This window comes from Hyperolius riggenbachi, chromosome 9 (genome assembly GCF_040937935.1).
Source record: "Hyperolius riggenbachi isolate aHypRig1 chromosome 9, aHypRig1.pri, whole genome shotgun sequence".
In the NCBI taxonomy this organism is placed as follows: domain Eukaryota; kingdom Metazoa; phylum Chordata; class Amphibia; order Anura; family Hyperoliidae; genus Hyperolius; species Hyperolius riggenbachi.
Window position 1 is genome coordinate 264397015 of NC_090654.1, and position 25629 is coordinate 264422643.

The window sequence follows — 25629 nt, forward strand, 5'->3', positions numbered from 1 at the left end:
CGAGAGGGCAGCAGGGAAGATGTGCGGTTATACTGATGCTAGGAGAGCAGCATGGAAGATGTGTGGTTATACTGATGCTAGGAGAGCAGCATGGAAGATGTGCGGTTATACTGATGCTAGGAGAACCAGCAGGGAAGATGTGTGGTTATACTGATGCTAGGAGAGCCAGCAGGGAAGATGTGCGGTTATACTGATGCTAGGAGAGGGCAGCAGGGAAGATGTGCGGTTATACTGATGCTAGGAGAACCAGCAGGGAAGATGTGTGGTTATACTGATGCTAGGAGAGCCAGCAGGGAAGATGTGCGGTTATACTGATGCTAGGAGAGGGCAGCAGGGAAGATGTGCGGTTATACTGATGCTAGGAGAACCAGCAGGGAAGATGTGTGGTTATACTGATGCTAGGAGAGCCAGCAGGGAAGATGTGCGGTTATACTGATGCTAGGAGAACCAGCAGGGAAGATGTGTGGTTATACTGATGCTAGGAGAGCCAGCAGGGAAGATGTGTGGTTATACTGATGCTAGGAGAGGGCAGCAGGGAAGATGTGCGGTTATACTGATGCTAGGAGAGCAGCAGGGAAGATGTGCGGTTATACTGATGCTAGGAGAGGGCAGCAGGGAAGATGTGTGGTTATACTGATGCTAGGAGAGCCAGCAGGGAAGATGTGCGGTTATACTGATGCTAGGAGAGCAGCAGGGAACATGTGCGGTTATACTGATGCTAGGAGAGGGCAGCAGGGAAGATGTGCGGTTATACTGATGCTAGGAGAGCCAGCAGGGAAGATGTGCGGTTATACTGATGCTAGGAGAGGCAGCAGGGAAGATGTGTGGTTATACTGATGCTAGGAGAGCCAGCAGGGAAGATGTGCGGTAATACTGATGCTAGGAGAGCAGCAGGGAACATGTGCGGTTATACTGATGCTAGGAGAGGGCAGCAGGGAAGATGTGCGGTTATACTGATGCTAGGAGAGCCAGCAGGGAAGATGTGCGGTTATACTGATGCTAGGAGAGCCAGCAGGGAAGATGTGCGGTTATACTGATGCTAGGAGAGCAGCAGGGAACATGTGCGGTTATACTGATGCTAGGAGAGGGCAGCAGGGAAGATGTGCGGTTATACTGATGCTAGGAGAGCCAGCAGGGAAGATGTGCGGTTATACTGATGCTAGGAGAGCCAGCAGGGAAGATGTGCGGTTATACTGATGCTAGGAGAGGCAGCAGGGAAGATGTGCGGTTATACTGATGCTAGGAAAGCCAGCAGGGAAGATGTGCAGTTATACTGATGCTAGGAGAGCCAGCAGGGAAGTTGTGAGGTTATACTGATGCTAGGAGAGCCAGCAGGGAAGATGTGCGGTTATACTGATGCTAGGAGAGCCAGCAGGGAAGATGTGCGGTTATACTGATGCTAGGAGAGCAGCATGGAAGATGTGCGGTTATACTAATGCTAGGAGAGCCAGCAGGGAAGATGTGAGGTTATACTGATGCTAGGAGAGCCAGCAGGGAAGATGTGCGGTTATACTGATGCTAGGAGAGCCAGCAGGGAAGATGTGCGGTTATACTGATGCTAGGAGAGCCAGCAGGGAAGATGTGCGGTTATACTGATGCTAGGAGAGGCAGCAGGGAAGATGTGCGGTTATACTGATGCTAGGAGAGGCAGCAGGGAAGATGTGCGGTGATACTAATGCTAGGAGAACCAGCAGGGAAGATGTGCGGTTATACTGATGCTAGGAGAGGCAGCAGGGAAGATGTGCGGTTATACTGATGCTAGGAGAGGGCAGCAGGGAAGATGTGCAGTTATACTGATGCTAGGAGAGCCAGCAGGGAAGATGTGAGGTTATACTGATGCTAGGAGAGCCAGCAGGGAAGATGTGCGGTTATACTGATGCTAGGAGAGCCAGCAGGGAAGATGTGCGGTTATACTGATGCTAGGAGAGGGCAGCAGGGAACATGTGCGGTTATACTGATGCTAGGAGAGGCAGCAGGGAAGATGTGCGGTGATACTAATGCTAGGAGAGCCAGCAGGGAAGATGTGCGGTTATACTGATGCTAGGAGAGCCAGCAGGGAAGATGTGCAGTTATACTGATGCTAGGAGAGGCAGCAGGGAAGATGTGCGGTGATACTAATACTAGGAGAGGGCAGCAGGGAAGATGTGCGGTTATACTGATGCTAGGAGAGCAGCAGGGAAGATGTGCGGTTATACTGATGCTAGGAGAGGGCAGCAGGGAAGATGTGAGGTTATACTGATGCTAGGAGAGCCAGCAGGGAAGATGTGCGGTTATACTGATGCTAGGAGAGCCAGCAGGGAAGATGTGCGGTTATACTGATGCTAGGAGAGCCAGCAGGGAAGATGTGCGGTAATACTGATGCTAGGAGAGGCAGCAGGGAAGATGTGCGGTTATACTGATGCTAGGAGAGCCAGCAGGGAAGATGTGCGGTTATACTGATGCTAGGAGAGCCAGCAGGGAAGATGTGCGGTTATACTGATGCTAGGAGAGCAGCAGGGAAGATGTGCGGTTATACTGATGCTAGGAGAGCAGCAGGGAAGATGTGCGGTTATACTGATGCTAGGAGAGGCAGCAGGGAAGATGTGTGGTTATACTGATGCTAGGAGAGCCAGCAGGGAAGATGTGCGGTTATACTGATGCTAGGAGAGCCAGCAGGGAAGATGTGCGGTTATACTGATGCTAGGAGAGGGCAGCAGGGAAGATGTGCGGTTATACTGATGCTAGGAGAGCAGCAGGGAAGATGTGCGGTTATACTGATGCTAGGAGAGCAGCAGGGAAGATGTGCGGTTATACTGATGCTAGGAGAGCCAGCAGGGAAGATGTGTGGTTATACTGATGCTAGTAGAGCCAGCAGGGAAGATGTGCGGTTATACTGATGCTAGGAGAGGGCAGCAGAGAAGATGTGCAGTTATACTGATGCTAGGAGAGGCAGCAGGGAAGATGTGCGGTTATACTGATGCTAGGAGAGCCAGCAGGGAAGATGTGCGGTTATACTGATGCTAGGAGAGCCAGCAGGGAAGATGTGCGGTTATACTGATGCTAGGAGAGCAGCAGGGAAGATGTGCGGTTATACTGATGCTAGGAGAGCCAGCAGGGAAGATGTGAGGTTATACTGATGCTAGGAGAGCCAGCAGGGAAGATGTGCGGTTATACTGATGCTAGGAGAGCCAGCAGGGAAGATGTGCGGTTATACTGATGCTAGGAGAGCCAGCAGGGAAGATGTGCGGTTATACTGATGCTAGGAGAGGCAGCAGGGAAGATGTGCGGTTATACTGATGCTAGGAGAGCCAGCAGGGAAGATGTGCGGTTATACTGATGCTAGGAGAGCCAGCAGGGAAGATGTGAGGTTATACTGATGCTAGGAGAGCCAGCAGGGAAGATGTGCGGTTATACTGATGCTAGGAGAGCCAGCAGGGAAGATGTGCGGTTATACTGATGCTAGGAGAGCCAGCAGGGAAGATGTGCGGTTATACTGATGCTAGGAGAGGCAGCAGGGAAGATGTGCGGTTATACTAATGCTAGGAGAGCCAGCAGGGAAGATGTGCGGTTATACTGATGCTAGGAGAGGCAGCAGGGAAGATGTGCGGTTATACTGATGCTAGGAGAGCCAGCAGGGAAGATGTGCAGTTATACTGATGCTAGGAGAGCAGCAGGGAAGATGTGTGGTTATACTGATGCTAGGAGAGGGCAGCAGGGAAGATGTGCAGTTAAACTGATGCTAGGAGAGCCAGCAGGGAAGATGTGAGGTTATACTGATGCTAGGAGAGCCAGCAGGGAAGATGTGCGGTTATACTGATGCTAGGAGAGCCAGCAGGGAAGATGTGCGGTTATACTGATGCTAGGAGAGGCAGCAGGGAAGATGTGCGGTGATACTAATGCTAGGAGAGCCAGCAGGGAAGATGTGCAGTTATACTGATGCTAGGAGAGGCAGCAGGGAAGATGTGCGGTGATACTAATGCTAGGAGAGCCAGCAGGGAAGATGTGCGGTTATACTGATGCTAGGAGAGCCAGCAGGGAAAATGTGCGGTTATACTGATGCTAGGAGAGCCAGCAGGGAAGATGTGCGGTTATACTGATGCTAGGAGAGGCAGCAAGGAAGATGTGCGGTTATACTGATGCTAGGAGAGGCAGCAGGGAAGATGTGCGGTGATACTAATGCTAGGAGAGGGCAGCAGGAAAGATTTAGGAGACTAGAGAAAACACAGGGATATCAGGAGCTCAATGTAGTGTAGTATGGTCAGTGTGAGCCATAAGGTGGTAATCAGAATCAGAATCACGTTTATTTCGCCAACTACAACGGGGGTTGTACCCGGAATTATTTTCAGCACAGACAGGGTCGGAGATGGTACAAACACATGCGTGCAATCCAACATATACAGTCAGGTACAGTAGTACAAGTAGCATATACCTATATATACAGCATACTGGCTATAACGACGGACGCGTGGGGGAGTCTGGAGAGCTGTGTGAGGGGAGCAGCCGGTGGCCATCTGCCGGAGGCGCTCGCTCAGCTCCGCAGCAGCTTCAGACGCCCCGCCGTGTGTCCTGGAGAAAAGTGGACAGCGAAAAGAGAGAAAAAGAGAAAGATTGCAGTGCAACCCAGTCCATTTAAATGTCTCACTTGGCAGGCAGCTGCTGCTCTTGCACTGTGTGGTAAGGTGCTAGTGGGTGCCAGTTCGGTGGGCCCCAGCCAGATGCTGGAAAAACTAGGGCCCGGCAGCCTGAGGACCAGGATGGCCCCAGCAAGGTTCCTGATCAAGGTAACTCTGTGGATGGCCTGGATGCCTTCAGTGGCAGGCACCAGCAGCGAGGAGACCCTGGACAGTCGCGGTGGAGAGGCAGCGGCAGAGAGCCACGGAGGGCATTGACTGTGCAGTGGTGTCTCTGTGGTTGTTGTCCACATGGTGGATGGCTGCGGCTCTGTGATGGCGTCGATCCCGGGATCCGGAGCACAGCATGCCCAGGCTCTCCATGGTGCGGAGAGCAGCGGTGGAGTGGCCTGACCTCCCCAGAGCGGCTGCAACTGCCTCTGACCTCCCCCGGCGGTGGAGCGGCTCCATGTGTGGCCCACGTGGTGGATGGCAGCGGCGGAGCAATGGCGGCGATCCGGGTGTTCCGGAGCACAGTGCGCCCTGGAGAGCAGCGGTGGAGCGGCCCGACCTCCCAGAGCGGCCGCATCGGCATCCGCGGCAGTGGAGCGGCTCCGTGTGTGGCCCACGTGGTGGATGGCAGCGGCGGAGTAATGGGGGCGATCCGGGTGTTGCGGGAACCGGAGCACAGTGCGCCCTGGAGTACAGCGGTGGAGCGGCCTGACCTCCCCAGAGCGGCCGCATCGGCATCCGCGGCAGTGGAGCGGCTCCGTGTGTGGTCCACATGGATGGGTGCGACGGTATGATGGCGGCGATCCGGGTGATGAAGAATCCGGGTGATGCAGGAACCGGAGCACAGTGCGCCCAGGCTCCCCGTGATGAGCAGAGCAGGGGTAACTCCTCTGTCCTCCCGGCGCAGGTGAGACACAAATGGAAGGGGGGGGAAAGCTAGCAGAGCCAGAGCCCTGTGTGCCTAGGCGTCCTACTCAGGCGCCATCTTGGTGTACACTATGGCTATAGCACTATATAATAGGTGGTTGCTATGCCCCAAAAAATGATGAAAAACTCAAAAAAATTTCGACCCTCGACAATGGTTAGTAGACTGTGGAGAGAGGGGTTCCAAGCTCTACTTGAAATGCTTGTGTATTCTGCAATATATGCAGTTGAATAAACGAATGAATTTAATTCATGAAGATAAGTTAACACACGTGTTTTATTAAGTTCTCTTCAGCAGCGAGGATGTGTGGTTATAGAGACGTTAGAAATGCCTTCAGTTTCTTTTGTCTTTGTGCCTGTCACTGGCGCCACCAAACCTCCATCTTGGTCTGGCATGCTGGCGCCACCACCAGTGACAGGCACAGACTACAGAGGGTCATCAGGTCGGCAGAGAGGATCATTGGGAGTCCCCTCCTCTCACTTGCCCTCCTATACAACACCAGACTGCGCTCTAGAGCGTTGATGAGGCCAATGATCCCTCACACCCAGGGCATAGCTTCTTTTGTCCGCTCCCATCAGGCCGGAGGCTTCGGGCCATCTCCACCAAGACTGCTAGATACAGAAACTCTTACTTCCCCTCGGCTGTTAGCCTCCTGAACTCCCTCCACTTACTTCCCCCCCCTCCTCCCCCTTCACCAGTGCCCCCCACCTCCCCCTTCACCAGTGCCCCCACACCAGCTGAGCTGTGGCCAGGGCTGAGTATTCGTAAAACCGGCTAACTTGCACACACAATACTTAAAGGGAACCAGAGACGAACAACGTTTAAAAATGAAAAAAAGATGTTATACATACCTGGGGCTTCCTCCAGCCCCATAAGCCTGGATCGCTCCCACGCTGCCGTCCTCCTCTGCCTCTATCGCCGGTACCGCGGCCAGTTTTCCGCATGCACAGGGGCTCAATCCGGCTATTTACGCATGTGCCTGCGCAGTGCGGAGGGAGTGCACTGTGCTTGCGTCGACTGGCTCAACTGGCAGAAATGACGGGACCTGGTACCAGCGGACAGAGGCAGCGGAGAAAGGCGGCATGGGAGCGATCCAGGCTGATGGGGCTTGGAGGAAGCCCCAGGTATGTATAAATATGTTATTATATTCGTCTCTGGTTCTCTTTAACCGTTCGGAACTGTCAAGTCACAATTTGGAAATGTACCTTGTGAAATGTATTGTTGTTTTTTTCAGGGCTGTGGAGTCGGAGCAATTTTGGATACCTGGAGTCGGAGTTGGAGTCAGAGGTTTCATAAACTGAGGAGTCGGAATCAGATGTTTTTTGTAACAAATCCACGGCCCTGGTAAGTATTAGACTAAGGAGTCGGAGTCTGAGCAATTTTGGGTACCTGGAGTCGGAGTCAGATGCTTTTTGTACTGACTCCACAGTCCTGGTTCCTTTGCGTTGCAACTACATGTGTGTGCAGCTGTCTATCTACCCCTTTCAACCATTTGAACTATTTATGTATTGTGCCAAACCCAATTCCAGAAAATCCCAGTCATGCTTGGCGAAATAAACGATTCTGATTCTTCTTTTTCTGTCAGTGCATTTTATTTCTGAGAACTTTCTGACCCTCCACTAGGAGGATGTGATGTAAAGAGCCCTACATGTCTTGACCCACGTGACAGAAGCAGCATATTTTTTTGTTTTCAGAATTAAGTGATGACGTCCGTATGACACAAACATTGCATGACAGCCACTTACCTCTTTCAGGCAGCCCATGAAGTTGTTGCTAACAGGAGATCCAGGTAAGTCGGCCGTACTGGGGCTTCCTCCTACATAGAAGAAGTCATCGGACCCCAGCATGGTGTAATCCTCCTGAGTGTAGCCAGTGGTTGTCAGGATCCCATCCACCGAAATTGTCACCTTATAAGGAGAGAGCGGACAGGAAGTTATTGTCATTGTCACTCTACACAGAGAGGAGCGATATTCACCACCGAGGTTGATTATTAATGAAGTAAAAATCTCTCCATAACACCAAACCCAAAGTCTGGGTGTCTCACAAATCTCACATCATCCGTAGAACCGTAACAGGCACTTCCTGTATGCAGAGTGCAATGGATTGTTGGAACCCTGACTGACCCAGGGGACAATGTGGCTTCTGGGATGGAGGATAAGGGCCCTCAAGTAGGTCGCTTCACAAATATCAGGAAGGAGAAATCACAGTTCCACCAGGCCAAGATTTCAGCCCACATCTTCAAACAGGACTCAGAACTGACTGACGTATAATGAATGTTCTCAGAGGCCCACCTACCCGAACATGGAACTCTGTCATGCGTAAGTGTGGACCACTTAACACAACACCAACAATTGGAGTCAGGGAAGATATCGGAGATTAGGAACCTCAACAAGAGGGTCCAAGGCTGGATCAAAGAATCCCACCACTTATTTAGCTTATTCTGAGTGATTGTTGAGTAAGAAACATCACACTGTTTTCAGAGACCTTTATTATGTGTGTGGCTGAGCTGTACTGAAGGCTAGGACTCCTCAAACCACTGTGCCAGATTAATATTTGGATAAAAATCAAATATATCTAACAATGGATTGTACTGCCAGCATAGGAGTCTAAGTTACAGGCTGACACAACTTCGCAAACGTTTAATAAACTGTTCAATGGAATAAAATGAACAATGTGATGCAAATATTTCTGAGTTGATACAGATTTATGCAAATTATTGAGTTTGAAAATGGACCAATCTAATTCCACTTTGGTGAGATTTGATTGCTGGATTTTCAAGGTGCATACATTTGTATCATCCTGCACCAACTCTGAATTATTTGCATCTCACTGACCCCTATGTAGGAGAACACAATCCAATGAGAAAATTGAACCTTGTTACAAGATCTGAATTGTGAGATGTAGTTGTGCACCTGGGAAAGAGTAATATTTAGCCTGGTAGAACATCTTCCTGGCATTTTTGGGACCAACTTTTGTCAACCTGGCTAGAGTGGATCTGCACAACGGAGACCAAAGACCTCAATTTGAGGTGATTCCGCTGTGGGCTTTGTTTTGTGACATCCATTTCTGAGAGCTGATAGCAGTAGAAGGCAAAGGATTGTGGTTTCTAGATGGGTGTTGTGTTCATGGCCTCACACTCCGCATTACAGAACAATTTATTCTACATTTGTAAATCAAGTAAACAAAATTATGTGCAAAAGTTCCTTCACCATGAACAATCCCCACACCACTGCAAAACCTTTCCCTAAACTAGCAGCTAACAAAACACAGAGAGGTTCTATTGCCGGGATCCAGGTGGCCCTGGTGGCAATAGACCAAAACTCCAAACCACCACCAAAAGTAGACAGAAAACCTCAAACACACAAGCCTAGAGGTCCAACCTGCGACCCACCACATCTCCCAGTCCAGAGGACTGAACCAGCCAACCAGGTGATTGATGGCGACACATGAGGTGATGGGTTACTGGGTTAGTCGGTTAGAGGGATGAGTGAGGGGGGGGGGGGGGGGGAAGGCTGGAGGGCTAACTGGATGGGATCTACAAAGATGGTCCTCCGTGTTAATGAAATCAAATTAGTTCACAATCTGGAGGTGATGGTATATTCTGTGGCCTCTAGTTCTTGGCTGAAACTGGCAGAACATGGCTCCCATTCAAAGTACTTCCTGACCGTAGAGATTCCCTGTCCGTAGTCCCTGGAGAAAAGCTCTTCTACCGTCCATACACTCAGCTGTTAGATACTGAAGAGATGGGTGGACTGCCCCCTTGTGCATAAGCTCAGACACCGGCACATGCTCAGCAGAGACAGGTGTGTGGACAGTCTACGAAGATCGGAGCATTGTTTGCAATGGTAATGTGCACCCATTTCTGCAGTCAGCCACAACATAACCCCTTCTCTGCCAGTCATGTTACCTAGCATATTACCCCTTCTCGGCCAGTCCTGTTACCTAGCATAATACTCCTTTTCTGCCAGCACAGACATGTGGCATTTAACCCCTTCCTGCACTGGGCATATGAACCTTCTCTGCCTGCACAGACACCCATCATTTATTCCCTTCTATGCCAGTATGGTCTTTAAGTATATAACCTCTTACCTGCCTTTACAACCACCCAGTACATAACTCCTGTCAGCCTTACCATCAATCTAAACACATCCCCTTCGTTACCCGTAGAGTCATGTAACTCGTATGTCAGCACCGTCACCCAGCTGCAATTTAATGCAGCCGAACAGACAAGACAAGACACATTTATATTGCGCTGTTCTCCTGGCAGACTCAAAGCGCCAGAGCTGCAGCCACTAGGGTGCCCTCTATAGGCAGTAGCAGTGTTAGGGAGTCTTGCCTAAGGTCTCCTCACTAAATAGGTGAACTCTGGTCTCCTCTGTCAGAGGCAGCATTTGTAACCATGTGAGTGTTTGAGATGCATGGAAGTTACCGAGTGGCAAGAAAAATCCAAAACCTTGAGATGTAGCATCTGAGCACGCACACTGCAGCACTCACATGCAGGGCCGAATTTACCATAAGACACTATAGGCACGCGCCTACAGGTGACTCACTGCCCTCCCTTAGCGCCTCCCTCCTTCTCTATGCATAGTCCTGAGCAGAGGGTAAATGAGAGTTTAGTCACCTGGCTCTCGACATTCCACTGACAAGATATCCCTTCAGTCTGTGTACCAATAGCTGGCTACCTAATGCTAAAGGACACCTCCTGTAGCTACTTATGACTGATAAGTAGGAAGTCAAAGCTGGGTCAGCTTTGACTTCTCCCTTGGGTTTCTGGTGGGTTAATTTTAGGGTGCCAGGACATCTGTGCCTATAGGCTCCTGTGATGTCAATCCGGGCCTACTCACATGTGACTTAATAGGGGGCCGCCTCTCCACCGCCCGGGCTGAGCACTAGAAATCCATCGGATTCACCGCCTTCAGTCTGCCGTGTAAAAGAGGCTTTGCTGAGCAACTTCTCCAGTTCTAATGAGGTGAAAAGACCCAGACACTTCCATGTACAGCAATCTACTTACTACAACCAATAAGCAGTCAGCTTGCCGACCATAACATTGAGTGTTACTGTCTGGCTTGCAGAATCACTATTATCATATCTAGGTAAGAAGAGAAAACCACTATGAATCTTCTAACCAGTACTCCATGCGGTTTTACCAACCTTACCCAGAAGGCAAAGCAAAGTCTAACCAAGCCCTCACCATCAGCAGCATGATGAGCGTCTCTCAGGGTTGTGCCCTCTGCAGTGCATGGACCATCTAAGCATAGAAGCATCTGGGAATTCACAACGCAAGAATTAACTCTGCAGTAGTGACAGAACATCTATATACAACAGAAAAGGGTCTCTGGCTGATGCGGCAAAATTCTTACGTACGCTGGAGAGATAGTGGCCACTCACAAGGAGTCAAAATAGAACTTCTGACTGCTCCAAAGTAGAGAATTTTACTATATATTTCATAGAGTATAAAACACTTCCAGAGAGCAACTAGGCCCAGGCCAGTGAGTCATTCTACCACAAGACGTTCTTTAAAACCCAAGAAGACCCTTTATGTCCATTGGGATTTGCTCCTCCATGGATAGTGACCCATCGCACTTGACAGCCATTGGGTGAAGCATGCAAGACTGGCCACATTAAGAGGGGAGGAAGCGCCCCAAAAATAATGACTTTGCCAAATGATTTGGCAGCTAAACCTTAGCTCTAAAGGAGGACTGAGCCTGTAGAAGTAAAGGTTTTTATTAGAACTCTGACACTTAGTAGGATAACGCATTTCACAGAACCCAGTCCACTTCTTCAGATTAATAAGAACAGTGTCTTGTGACTAGGATTCGCCTTGATCTGAAGAAGCGGACTGGGTTCTGTGAAACGCGTCTGTGTTCCAATAAATACCTTTACCTCCACAGGCTCAGTCCTTTAGAGTAAGGTTTATCTGCCAAATAATTTTGCAAAGTCATTATTTTTGGGGTGCCCCCTCCCCTCCTACTCTGACCATTACCGGCCCCCATTGCAAAGAGGTTGTAAGTTGTTTTGTCCTAGTTCCTAGTTTTTGCAAGAACACCTAATTTTTTTATTAGTGAGGATGGGACTACCACACAGGTCTTCATACTGTGGTTGCTGCTTCTGCAACCCTCCCTTGTGAGTAGAATTTCATTGCTCACAATCCGTAGGCCCATTGCCTGAACATACTACACCATAAGGGCTTCCAGTGTTCTCTCTGTGCTTTTCTGTCTTCTTGTAAGGTTTGGAGGTCCTGGAAGACCACAATGAAACGCACACAAGACTGGCGTTTTAGAAACACGGGGGCCTCCAGGATTGTCCCAGCCCTCTGTAGCGCTCCAGCCTTCCTGACAATATGGCTACACCACAGCATGCAGACAGAGGAGGGGAGACTGCAGGGGAGACATTAATTAGGGGAGCCATTATCCTGGACACCACTTCTCTTCTAGAGGACAGAAAGACTGGGGACCGCCAGACATGACCGCAAATAAATAAATAAGGGGAGAGGGGGGGCCATTCACACTAATGCGATGAAATGACAATGACCAGATCGGGGAGGGAGGGAAGCACGGAGTATCGTGCCACAGTGACAGTCGATGAACACATAAAAATCAGGGGGAACGGATGGCACACGTGATCTATACGTGTCCCGTGTCTATATAGATCAACAGCAGGCACAGTGCATCTTCCCGGCTGCGGTGGAACCACATGTCCCAACTGGTCAGCTACAACCAGAGAGAGATGTACAAGACAGAGGGGTGGGAAAGGGGGGGAATTTATTTATTTTTGTCGTGGCGGAAGGGGGGGAGGGGTGGAATCAGAAAGAGAGAGAGAGAAAGAGGAAAGAAAAAAACACACCGCAAATCCAGAAAAATAAATTTGACAAATAAGAATGATATCTACCAGACAATGTAGTTTGTTTACCATAGCGTGTCCAATGCCTGAGTGCTTTGCGGAAAAGTGGGGAAAAAAGCAAATTGAATAACTGTGAAGAGAAGGGTCTTTAAATCCAAAACGCAACAAAAAAACTCATAAAACAAAAACAGATAAAACAAAGATGACCAGTTAGAGGGTGTTAGTACAGTCTGGAAAGGAGTTGGTTAGTAGCTTATGACACATTACATGAATGATTCGGGGTTACCCCTGAAAACTCCGCACACCTCTCACACCCCCCTCCCCCCGACTTCTCCCACACGCGATCAATCACTGTGGAAACGTCCCCGTTCCATGTGACTCATCCACACGCTTGTCATGGCTTCCTCACACGTTTCATACTTACATTCCGGTGAAATCCCACATGAGTCACCGCTACGGAGATGCACCGTCATTAGCAAGCAAAACAAGATATCATAACAGCATCAGCCTCATGTGGGCAGCTATGACCTGTCCTTGGCGTGACGGCGGCCATTTTGTGTGGCCAGGAATTAACCCCTCTTTCTGGAAAGCCTATAACAACTAATGGGGGGGGGGGGGGTTACAGGGGAAATAAAGGCCCTACCGGTTTACTGACTGAAAAGTAGCCTATACCCAAGTGCTGATGATGTTCCGTGTTTTTGTTGTGAAGACGTCTCGCTATGAGGCTGAGATTTCGCGGATTAGAGACCCGCTGCAGATTTGCTCTTATCGGTTTCATACAGGCAATATTCTAAGCAGATGCACGCTCGGTATCAGATCCATTCTTCCCCCCAATGCAGAGCGCCACGCACTGTACAAATCTCTCTGCTCTCTAAGAAGCGGAGATCCCGATGATAACGGCGACCTCTGGGGTCTCTGCGACGGGTTCCATTAACCAGCCCATCTCTAGGGAGGTGTGCATACTGCTATAGATAATCATCTGCGGACAATCTGCACGGCGCGAGGGAAGAGGGCCGCATGGAAGCACGGCTCTCCCGCTCAGAGCCGCGTACCTTCGCTCTCACAGCGACGCTTTATAGGATGAGTGTACTTATAACATGAAAGACCTCCTTCAGGATTGCAGTTTTATGCATATGGTGTGGGACATGTAATCTCCAATGTGCACGTCCTTATGCATTGCACATAAACCATTATTGCAGCATTTTTTTCATAACCTGGGTGACCGTTGTGCAACGCTGTTTTCCTGTACCAATGTCAAACGTTGTTTGCTTGAAAGTGTAGCGGGTCTGTGGGCTGTCCAGATTCCCCCCCCCCCCCCCCAATCAATCATCCACAGGATGCCATCAAGGAGTGGCTGGAAGGGAACTCCAGCCCATCTTTACCTCTGAGCACAAAGTTGTCCCGTTCTCTACAGGAGGAAGCAGAGGGAGGTGGTGGGCAAAGTCAGGTGATCAGTCTAGGCTAGGAAAGCCACTCCCACTCTGCTGCCAGATCTATAGACAGATCTCTGAGTCATGTGACTGACTTTTCCAAAGGGAATTTCTTTGGAACAGCTGCATCAAATAGGAGAGAGCAATGTCAAATGTATGGCTACCTTAACTCACCTACTGAGAGAGGAGAAAGCCCCCTTACCAGTGTGACGTGCTCCTCCCTGTAATACTGGCCATGGTAAAGTGTAGAATCTAGAGGTGTGCACTTAGGAGGGCAGAGAGAGATAGGCAGGAGAATCTGTTACCAGCCTCAGCATTGCTGTACACAGAGCACAGGCTGCTGCTAATGGCCAAGTATACATATATAATGGAGGATGGCAGCATGGGCGGCTTCAGGTCTTCTCTGCAAGGGAACAACCTGCAATCCGGTGGTTGTGGTTGATTTTGCAGTTATAAGTACACATATCTTTTATATAACAAGAGGAAGAACTATCAGCTTACAAAGATGACATAATAAAGATTGTGCTATTTGCTTAGACACTATTTTATATGCCTGGTGATAGACCACTTGGATCAATATCGATTAAAAGAGGTTCTGGTGTATGCATGACTAGTGGAACTGGGAGAAATGGAAAGTAAACTATATGAACACACCATAGAGTTCTGCTCCTGACTATCACACTAAAATTCCCCTGGCCTTCCTCACAGTGCCCCCTGTGGCTGCACAGCTTTTTACATCTTAGTACATTTATTTGGAGATACAAGTGAAAAAAGACAGATTTCTTATTGGCTGTCCTCCTTGTGTTGATAAAGTTATGTACTGGAGCCTTGGTACCTTCCAGCTAATTCATCCACCACCCCCCATCCCTGAGCACCGGCTTATAATACCTTCCCCACCAATTTCCTCCCCTTAACTGGTAAAAAGACCCATGCCTTGGGGAGGACTCAACTCCCAACCCCCTTACCTGGCGCAGGTTCCGCGTCACCTTGACGTCATGCCACTCGTTATCGTTAAACTTGTCACCAGTCGGCTCTACGATGGCCTCAAAGGCACCTGAACCCAGATTGATGACCAGCGAAACGGCTCCACCCTTCAGGGCCAGGTTGACGTAGTCGGCCGACTTGCCCGTGTGCAGAATGAGTCCGTTCCTCTGGCGGGTTTTGAAGGACAGGGTGATCTCATCGCTGCTGCTCTGGATGGGGTTCTGAGACAGGTCGTAGCAGAGGTATTCCGAGCCACGGAATGTGGCCACGTTCTCCTCCCGGGCTGCAGAAGAAGCAGAGATACAAGTGGTTCAGAGAGAGGAAACATCTTGTATACAAACAGTCAAATGCTGTAGTGTCAGAGAAAGGTTTCGTCAGGATCATTTAGAGAATCATGGCTACTTATTGATTCAAGGACCGAGGTGGACCTCACAGGGACTGTCCTACAAAGAGATGAACCTGTTCTACTTACATACTGCGAGGAGGCTGGTTCAGTGATTCACAGCCTTCATTTCCAAAGGAGCCTGGAGGACTGTGGGAAGATTGGGCCCTCCCAGGCTGCAAGGCTGGCCTAGTCGTATTATGGACACCTGTTCCATCTTCAGCAGTCTCCATGGTAGACCAGCCCCATGTCTCTGCACATCTTACCTCAGATATGGAGTCAGACTCGGTTTTGGCTCTCCAGGAGTCAAAGTGGGGGAAGGAAATGGATGAAAAGCTCCCTCTGTGCGCAAAACAACTTAACTCCTTACCAAGAGGTTGGTCCGCTAGGTCTAGAACAAAAGTATTTGATGAATGTCAACCAGTAAACGTACCTACTGGCCTTCTACAACTCTCAAGAACGCCAGTGGTGAGAAATCTGCACCTATCTCCGGGAGGAGGGCCACTGCACTGTCCATTTATTTGACACTACAGAGAATTCAGCAGAAGAAGCAAGATTCCACTTCCCAGAGCTGGAAAGTTCCCCGATTCGGTCAAAGACATAAGACCTGCTAACTGACCAACAGAGACATAATGAAACCCAGATAAGTTATAATGATTCGGAACAACCAGAGTGTACGGTCCTTTCCCACATGGCTTTAATTCAACTCCTTATCTTTCTGCAGATTTTTTCAGCAACCACTGAATTTGAAAGTGATATCTGAAATGGACGTGGGCAATTTTGGTGCAGGGTGACTACTAATTCCCCTCCAACTTGTAGCAACTCGGGGAGACACAGAATTCGGGTACCAGCTATTGCCGGTGGCCGAATTACCTTTTATTATTATTTTGTTTTAGCTAGTTTGTGCAGCGCCAGGATGAAAGTCCTGGCGCCCAAATTAGCCACAAAGTGTTGGCGCTGAAATCAGCTGACTCGACTGTGCGTACAGAAGAGTATAATTATTTATTGATGTGAGAGGAATTATTTAGTGGTGTGAACAATGCCAGAAACATGCCAGTATCTTAAAACCCAGCGAAAATCTATATACTCACAAGCATTTTATCCTTCTCATTGCTGCTCTGCAGTCACCTCAACCTGACATTTAAAATAGACAATGGCCACAGCCAAAGTTGTTTCTTCTCACTTTTTTTCTATGTTCAAGGGGAGTAGAAATCCCATCCTGGGTGAATTTCAAGTAAACAGGAAGTGGTTGTAATGGCTAAGTCTTGACTAATGTTAATTTGGACTGCTGTGTATTCAGTCTGCAATCTTATTTGAGACAATTTTTGTCCTGGAGCAAGGTGTAATTTACTTGTACCGACATAAGCCTCCGCCTGAGTAAAGTGAAAATTGAGTGAATCGTCGCCTTGTCGCTTTGTATTCTGTAAGTCCGGTAAGACGCAGATCTTGAAGGAAATTGGTTTGTGGAGGGACGGTGACAAGAGAAGAAGATTGTAGTCGCCTGCCGGAGGGTGAGCTCGGGGCGCATTCATCATTCACAGAAGTGGGCCATACTGAATGCCTCTAATATATACTTATGCTTCATATCAGATAACAGCCTGTGCTCAGCCATAGTGCACAGAAGACGAGAGGAGAGGGAGAGAGACATGAGGATTAAAGAGGGAAGGAGAAGGGACTATAAAGAGGAAGAGGAGACAGGGGAGAGGGAGAGAGACGGATTACACTGAATATAGGGAAGAGAGGGAGAGGCAGAGGAGAGAGGGAGAGAGAAAGAGGGAGAGGATAGAGAAGGATGGAGAGACAGAGGAGGAGAGAGAAAGAGGGAGAGCCAGAAGAGGAGAGAGGGAGAGAGAAAGAGGGAGGGGCAGAGGAGGAGAGAGGGAGAGAGAAAGAGGGAGAGGCAGAGGAGAGAGAAATATGGAGAGACAGAGGAGGAGAGAGGAAGAGAGAAAGAGGGAGAAGCAGAGGAGGAGAGAGGGAGAGAGAAAGAGGGAGAGGCAGAGGAGGAGAGAAGGAGAGAGAGGCAGAGGAGAGAGGGAAAGAGACAGAGGTAGAGGAGGAGAGAGGGAGAAAGAAGGAGAGGCAGAGGAGGAGAGAGAGAAAGAGGGAGAGGCAGAGGAGGAGAGGGAAAGAGAAAGAGGCAGAGGAGGAGAGAGGGAAAGAGAGGGAGAGGCAGAGGAGGAGAGAGGGAAAGAGAAAGAGGGAGACGTAGAGGAGGAGAGAGGGAGAGAGAAAGAAGTAGAGGCAGAGGAGGAGAGCGAAAAAGAGAAAGAAGTAGAGGCAGAGGAGGAGAGCGAAAAAGAGAAAGAGGGAGAGGCAGAGAGGGAAAGAGAAAGAGGCAGAGGAGGAGAGAGGGAAAGAGACAGAGGGAGAGGCAGGTAGGAGAGAGGGAAAGAGAAAGAGGGAGAGGCAGAGAGAGGGAGAGAGAAAGAGGGAGAGATAGAGGAGGAGAGAAGGACAGAGAAAGAGGGAGAGGCAGAGGAGGGGAGAGGGAAAGAGAAAGAGGGAGAGGTAGAGGAGAGAGGGAGAGGCAGAGGAGGAGAGAGGGAAAGAGAAAATGGAAGAGGCAGAGGAGGAGAGAGGGAGAGGCAGAGGAGGAGAGAGGGAGAGAGAAAGAGGGAGAGGCAGAGGAGGAGTGAGGGAGAGTGAGAGAAGAGGAAGAAAGTGAGAAAGGAGGGGGAGATAAATAAGAGTTAAAGAGGGAAGGAGAAAGGAAATAGAGAGGCAGAGGAAGGGGGTAAATAGAGTATAGAGGGGGAGTTACAGGAGAGGGGCAGGAGAGAGAGAGAAGGGGTAAAGACAGAGGGAAAAAAAAGAGATGGAAGAGAGTCAGAGACAGAAGAGAGAGGGGTAGATGCAGGAAAGGATTAAGACGAAATGGGGTCCTAGGCAAGATAGCACTTTTTGGCCACTGCTGATGGTCACCTGGCTTTTTCTTTTTTAAGTAAGATTTGGTGTGAGCAAGCATCCACCAGGCCCCTAGACTCGGTCCAGGCCCTAGCCAACTGCCTAGATTTGTCTTGTGGATGATGCAGCTCTGAATGGAGGAGATGGAGAGGAAGTGGATAGGGACAAAGAAAAAGGAGGGGGGGATGGAAGATGATGGATAGGGGGAGATAATGTGAGGTTGGGGACATGGATAGGGGAGAGGGAGAGGTTGGGGAGTATATGGATAGGGAGAGAGATGCAAAGGTTGGGGACATGGATATGGGGAGGATATGATTAGGAGTGAGGGAGAGGTTGGGGAGTGGATGGATGGGAGATGGATAGGGGGAAATAAGGAAAGGTTGAGGAGATGGATAGAGCGGGAGAGATTGAGGAAGTAATGGATAGGTGGAGAATCAGCCTCAGTAGGGTTTGGGGGGGAAGACCGAGGGGAATATCGGGGGTTTGGGGTCAGATATCAGAGGTGGGAAACCATCAGGTATATACATAGGCGTCTATAATAAAGGCATAGCACAGAAGAGCAGGAAGATGCTGACGATACAGAGGAACCATTTATAACATGACCCTCTGGGGGTAACGGAGTGGGAAATATGGTAGACCTCCTTCTGCTACCTCTGTGCGCTCCGCGGAAATGCTTCCCCCTGTCCCCCCGGCCATCAGACATCTCTGTGATCATGTACCCAGCATGTGGATCGGCTGCTGACATGATCCCAGGAGCCGCGGCTCAGACTCCGCCAGTTAAAGTGTGAGATTACATCAGGCGTCCCGGGGGAGCGCTCTCAGGAAATATAACACTTTACACGATTGGCCTCTACACACACAAACATGCAGTCAACCGGGCCTCTGGGATGGAGGTGAGGAGGGGGCCGCGCAGCACGCGCAGTGCTCTCCCCCCAGGCGCACAGGAAATAAATAGACTGAACAAACCGCCAGCGCTGTCCCTCCGCATAACATTACACGAGTCACAGCGAGGTGTGCCGGCTCTACCAAGCCATCAATATTTATAGGGAAAAGTCGCCGACGCCGTGACAGCGGTAAATAATAGATTGATGCTGGCTGTCATGGTTGCCCCCTATTGAGAAGGTCAAATGTTTAATAGACTGACAACACAAAACGCTGCACCGAAAAAGCCGATATTAACACCGTACGGCCAACAGTCTGCTGGTGATACCACTAAGGTGTGTGGCATTGCCTGCTACAAGCACTGCATCTGCTGAACCAATAGGCCAATATCATTATCGGAGAGGCTGGGAGAGTGACGTCCTTTACCAAGTGACATCTGACAGGACGGAACAAGACCAGGAATCCATACAGAAGACAAAACTTGCCCCAGACATCTATTCTGAGCTGTCTCCGCCCCTTACCCCAAATATTGTACATCTTACCAAACTGGAGTTGCCTAACCGCCACTTACCAAATTACATCTTAGCGAGCTGGGCCCACACTCCCTCATCCCCCCACACACTTACCAAATACTGAACTGACCCCGCCCTCCCCCCTACTTAGCAAATACATCTCACGGAGCTGGTCCCGCCCTCCCACCACTTACCAAAAACATTTCACTGAAAGACCCCGCCCACCACCCTACTTCCCAAATACATCTCACTGAACCGCCCCCCCCCCCCCCCCCCAACCACACACACACACTTACCAAATACATCTCACTGAGCTGGCCCAGCCTTCCCACCACTTACCAAATACATCTCAGTGAGCTGGCCCCGCCCTCCCACCACTTACCAAATACATCTCAATGAGCTGGCCCCACCCTCCCACCACTTACATCTCACTGAGCTGGCCCTGCCCTCCCACCACTTACCAAATACATCTCACTGAGCTGGCCCTGCCCTCCCACCACTTACCAAATACATCTCACTGAGCTGGCCCTGCCCTCCCACCACTTACCAAATACATCTCACTGAGCTGGCCCAGCCGTCCCACCACTTACCAAATACATCTCACTGAGCTGGCCCCACCCTCCCACCACTTACCAAATACATCTCACTGAGCTGGCCCCACCCTCCCACCACCTACATCTCACTGAGCTGGCCCCGCCCTTCCACCACTTACCAAATACAGCTCACTGAGCTGGCCCCGCCCTCCCACCACTTACCAAATACATCTCACTGAGCTGGCCCCACCCTCCCACCACTTACCAAATACATCTCAGTGAGCTGGCCCCGCCCTCCCCCCCCCCCCCACTTACCAAATACATCTCACTGAGCTGGCCCAGCCGTCCCACCACTTACCAAATGCATCTCACTGAGCTGGCCCAGCCGTCCCACCACTTACCAAATACATCTCACTGAGCTGGCCCCACCCTCCCACCACTTACATCTCACTGAGCTGGCCCCGCCCTTCCACCACCTACCAAATACATCTCACTGAGCTGGCCCCACCCTCCCACCACTTACCAAATACATCTCACTGAGCTGGCCCCACCCTCCCACCACTTACATCTCACTGAGCTGGCCCCGCCCTTCCACCACTTACCAAATACAGCTCACTGAGCTGGCACCGCCCTCCCACCACTTACCAAATACATCTCACTGAGCTGGCCCCACCCTCCCACTACTTACCAAATACATCTCACTGAGCTGGCCCCACCCTCCCACCACTTACATCCCACTGAGCTGGCCCCACCCTCCCACCACTTACCAAATACATCTCACTGAGCTGGCCCCACCCTCCCACCACTTACATCTCACTGAGCTGGCCCCGCCCTTCCACCACTTACCAAATACAGCTCACTGAGCTGGCCCCGCCCTCCCACCACTTACCAAATACATCTCACTGACCTGGCCCTGCCCTCCCACCACTTACCAAATACATCTCACTGAGCTGGCCCTGCCCTCCCACCACTTACCAAATACATCTCACTGAGCTGGCTCAGCCGTCTCACCACTTACCAAATACATCTCAGTGAGCTGGCCCCGCCCTCCCCCCCACTTACCAAATACCACTCACTGAGCTGGCCCCACCCTCCCACCACTTACATCTCAGTGAGCTGGCCCCGCCCTCCCACCACTTACCAAATACATCTCACTGAGCTTTCCCCGCCCTCCCACCACTTACCAAATACATCTCAGTGAGCTGGCTCCACCCTTCTACCACTTACCAAATACAGCTCACTGAGCTGGCCCTGCCCTCCCACCACTTACCAAATACATCTCACTGAGCTGGCCCCACCCTCCCACCACTTACCAAATACATCTTACTGAGCTGGCCCCGCCCTCCCGCCACTTACCAAATACATCTCACTGAGCTGGCCCAGCCCTCCCACCACTTACCAAATACATCTCACTGAGCTGGCCCAGCCGTCTCACCACTTACCAAATACATCTCAGTGAGCTGGCCCCGCCCTGCCCCCCACTTACCAAATACATCTCAGTGAGCTGGCCCCGCCCTGCCCCCCACTTACCAAATACATCTCAGTGAGCTGGCCCCGCCCTGCCCCCCACTTACCAAATACCACTCACTGAGCTGGCCCCACCCTCCCACCACTTACATCTCAGTGAGCTGGCCCCGCCCTCCCACTTACCAAATACATCTCACTGAGCTTTCCCCGCCCTCCCACCGCTTACCAAATACATCTCAGTGAGCTGGCTCCACCCTCCCACCACTTACCAAATACATCTCACTGAGCTGGCCCCACCCTCCCACCACTTACCAAATACATCTCAGTGAGCTGGCCCCGCCCTCCCCCCCACTTACCAAATACCACTCACTGAGCTGGCCCCACCCTCCCACCACTTACATCTCAGTGAGCTGGCACCGCCCTCCCACCACTTACCAAATACATCTCACTGAGCTGGCCCCACCCTCCCACCACTTACCAAATACATCTCAGTGAGCTGGCCCCGCCCACTTACCAAATACATCTCACTGAGCTGGCCCAGCCGTCCCACCACTTACCAAATGCATCTCACTGAGCTGGCCCAGCCGTCCCACCACTTACCAAATACATCTCACTGAGCTGGCCCCACCCTCCCACCACTTACATCTCACTGAGCTGGCCCCGCCCTTCCACCACCTACCAAATACATCTCACTGACTGGCCCCACCCTCCCACCACTTACCAAATACATCTCACTGAGCTGGCCCCACCCTCCCACCACTTACATCTCACTGAGCTGGCCCCGCCCTTCCACCACTTACCAAATACAGCTCACTGAGCTGGCCCCGCCCTCCCACCACTTACCAAATACATCTCACTGAGCTGGCCCCACCCTCCCACCACTTACCAAATACATCTCACTGAGCTGGCCCCACCCTTCCACCACTTACATCCCACTGAGCTGGCCCCACCCTCCCACCACTTACCAAATACATCTCACTGAGCTGGCCCCACCCTCCCACCACTTACATCTCACTGAGCTGGCCCCGCCCTTCCACCACTTACCAAATACAGCTCACTGAGCTGGCCCCGCCCTCCCACCACTTACATCTCACTGAGCTGGCCCTGCCCTCCCACCACTTACCAAATACATCTCACTGAGCTGGCCCTGCCCTCCCACCACTTACCAAATACATCTCACTGAGCTGGCCCTGCCCTCCCACCACTTACCAAATACATCTCACTGAGCTGGCCCAGCCGTCTCACCACTTACCAAATACATCTCAGTGAGCTGGCCCCGCCCTCCCCCCCACTTACCAAATACCACTCACTGAGCTGGCCCCACCCTCCCACCACTTACATCTCAGTGAGCTGGCCCCGCCCTCCCACCACTTACCAAATACATCTCACTGAGCTTTCCCCGCCCTCCCACCACTTACCAAATACATCTCAGTGAGCTGGCTCCACCCTTCTACCACTTACCAAATACAGCTCACTGAGCTGGCCCTGCCCTCCCACCACTTACCAAATACATCTCACTGAGCTGGCCCCACCCTCCCACCACTTACCAAATACATCTTACTGAGCTGGCCCCGCCCTCCCGCCACTTACCAAATACATCTCACTGAGCTGGCCCAGCCCTCCCACCACTTACCAAATACATCTCACTGAGCTGGCCCAGCCGTCTCACCACTTACCAAATACATCTCAGTGAGCTGGCCCCGCCCTGCCCCCCACTTACCAAATACATCTCAGTGAGCTGACCCCGCCCTGCCCCCCACTTACCAAATACATCTCAGTGAGCTGGCCCCGCCCTGCCCCCCACTTACCAAATACCACTCACTGAGCTGGCCCCACCCTCCCACCACTTACATCTCAGTGAGCTGGCCCCGCCCTCCCACTTACCAAATACATCTCACTGAGCTTTCCCCGCCCTCCCACCACTTACCAAATACATCTCAGTGAGCTGGCTCCACCCTCCCACCACTTACCAAATACATCTCACTGAGCTGGCCCCACCCTCCCACCACTTACCAAATACATCTCAGTGAGCTGGCCCCGCCCTCCCACCACTTACATCTCAGTGAGCTGGCACCGCCCTCCCACCACTTACCAAATACATCTCACTGAGCTTTCCCCGCCCTCCCACCACTTACCAAATACATCTCAGTGAGCTGGCCCCGCCCTACCACCACTTACCAAATACATCTCAGTGAGCTGGCCCCGCCCTCCCACCACTTACCAAATACATCTCAGTGAGCTGGCCCCGCCCTACCACCACTTACCAAATACATCTCAGTGAGCTGGCCCCGCCCTCCCACCACTTACCAAATACATCTCAGTGAGCTGGCACCGCCCTCCCACCACTTACCAAATACACTAAACTGACCACGCTTTCCCAACTACGTCGGCCTATATAGTTTGGTGCAGCTCCCTCTGGTGGTCAGGCCTCGACCCACAAGACCTGTGAAGGTCTCCTGAGATATCTGACTATAAATCTATAATACATTAAGGCTGTGTTCCCACTTGTTCTGGACCAGGTGCGGCCAACAGGGTCCAGCTGTAGCCCAGGGCAGATGCGCTTCCCCATAATACAGCAATAAAAAAATATTGCTTAACGTCTAAGGTTTGCTAATGGCCATGTGGACAAACTCAAGGCTACTGGAAGAATGTTTAGAAGATGGCTGTAGTCAAGTGAAAGTAATTGAAGATATGGACTTAAATCTCTAAAAGGTGTCCACATACCATACCATTTTTAAAATATCTTTTCAATTCAAGCATTGAAATCAATTTTTCTGACTGATTGTAACATTTAAAAAATCTAACCAATGTACCACACACGTGTGGTCAATTTTTACCCAATCAGGGTTCTCCCCAGAATTTTTTTTCAGCCGGGTGGCATGAAAAAGTAGCCGGGTGGGGAAGTCAGGGCCCTTTTCCACTAGGTAGTGCGATCGCAAATGCGCTGCGATCACGCAACCTACACTTTACACTACCCGTGATTGCTCCATATACAGTAGCTGCTGGGAACGGAGCACGATCGCCCGACAATTGTGATTCAGAAAAATATGACGGAAGCTAGTGGGAAATGAGCACCGTGATTTACATGTTATCACGGTGCTCATCAAAACGGCTGCGATCCGCTTTCTGAAGCGGATCGCAGGTAGTGGAAAAGGGCCCTAAGGTCATGCTGGGTGGAAAAGAAGGGTAACACCAAAGTGGTGTGGGTGGGTAAGTCAGGCTGGTGGGTTGAGTAAGTGGGTAGGTAGGTCTATGGTAGGCTTTTGGTCAGGCTGGTGGCTAGTGGGGAGGTGGTCAGGCTGGTGGGCTAGTGGGGTGGGTGGTCAGGTTGGAGGGCTATTGGGGAGGTGGTCAGGCTGGTGGGCTAGTGGGGAGGTGGTCAGGCTGGTGAGCTAGTGGGGTGGTGATTGGGCTGGTGGGGAGGTGGTGAGGCTGGTGGGCTAGTGGGGAGGTGGTGAGGCTGGTGGGCTAGGTTGTCAGGCTGGTGGGCTAGTGGTCAGGCTAGTGGGGTGGGTTGTCAGGCTGGTGAGCTAGTGGGGAGGTGATTAGGCTGGTGAGCTAGTGGGGAGGTGGTCAGGCTGGTGAGCTAGTGGGGTGGTGATTGGGCTAGTGGGGAGGTGGTGAGGCTGGTGGGCTAGTGGTCAGGCTAGTGGGGTGGGTTGTCAAGCTGGTGGTCAGGCTGGTGGGCTAGTGGTCAGGCTAGTGGGATGGGTTGTCAGGCTGGTGGTCAGGCTGGTGAGCTAGTGGAGTGGTGATTGGGCTGGTGGGCTAGTGGGGAGGTGGTCAGGCTGGTGGGCTAGTGGGGTGGTGATTGGGCTGGTGGGGTGGGTAGTCAGGCTGGTGGGCTAGTGGTTAGGCTGGGCGGCAGTGTGCTTTGCGCGCAGTGTGAGGTAGGGGAATGCAGAACGATTTAAAAAAACACCTCAGTGTTCTCCCCAGGCTGCGAGCAGTGTGGAGTAGGGGAATGCCCACAAGTGCAGTAGTTGGGGTCTGGCCTCAATCCCCCCCGCCCCCCCCCCCCGCTCAACCAGCTCCTCAGGCGGTGGCAAGTTCAGCGTCACTGGCTTTCGGCTGTCTCAAACGCTAGAGCACAAGCCTGCCGCCTGATCCACGTTGTCTCATGTCCTCTCTCCGATGCTGTGCACACTAAAAAGTATGTGCAGCAT

General features: G+C 51.2%; 1 protein-coding gene across 21 annotated transcripts in view; it reads right to left on the bottom strand.

Moving 5' to 3' along the window:
• NRXN3 (neurexin 3) overlaps window positions 1–25629 on the bottom strand; it is a 705883-nt gene that overhangs the window by 495045 nt on the left and 185209 nt on the right. For all 21 annotated transcript variants that reach the window (XR_011024153.1, XR_011024152.1, XR_011024151.1 and 18 more), the window contains 2 exons: window positions 14762–15063; window positions 7272–7433 (listed from right to left, as the gene is read on the bottom strand). Coding sequence is in view for 18 of the 21 variants with exons in the window: in XM_068254465.1 (XP_068110566.1) it covers window positions 7272–7433; window positions 14762–15063 (464 nt within the window). In the remaining 3 variants the exon portion in view is untranslated. The remainder of the gene's footprint in view (window positions 1–7271; window positions 7434–14761; window positions 15064–25629) is intronic.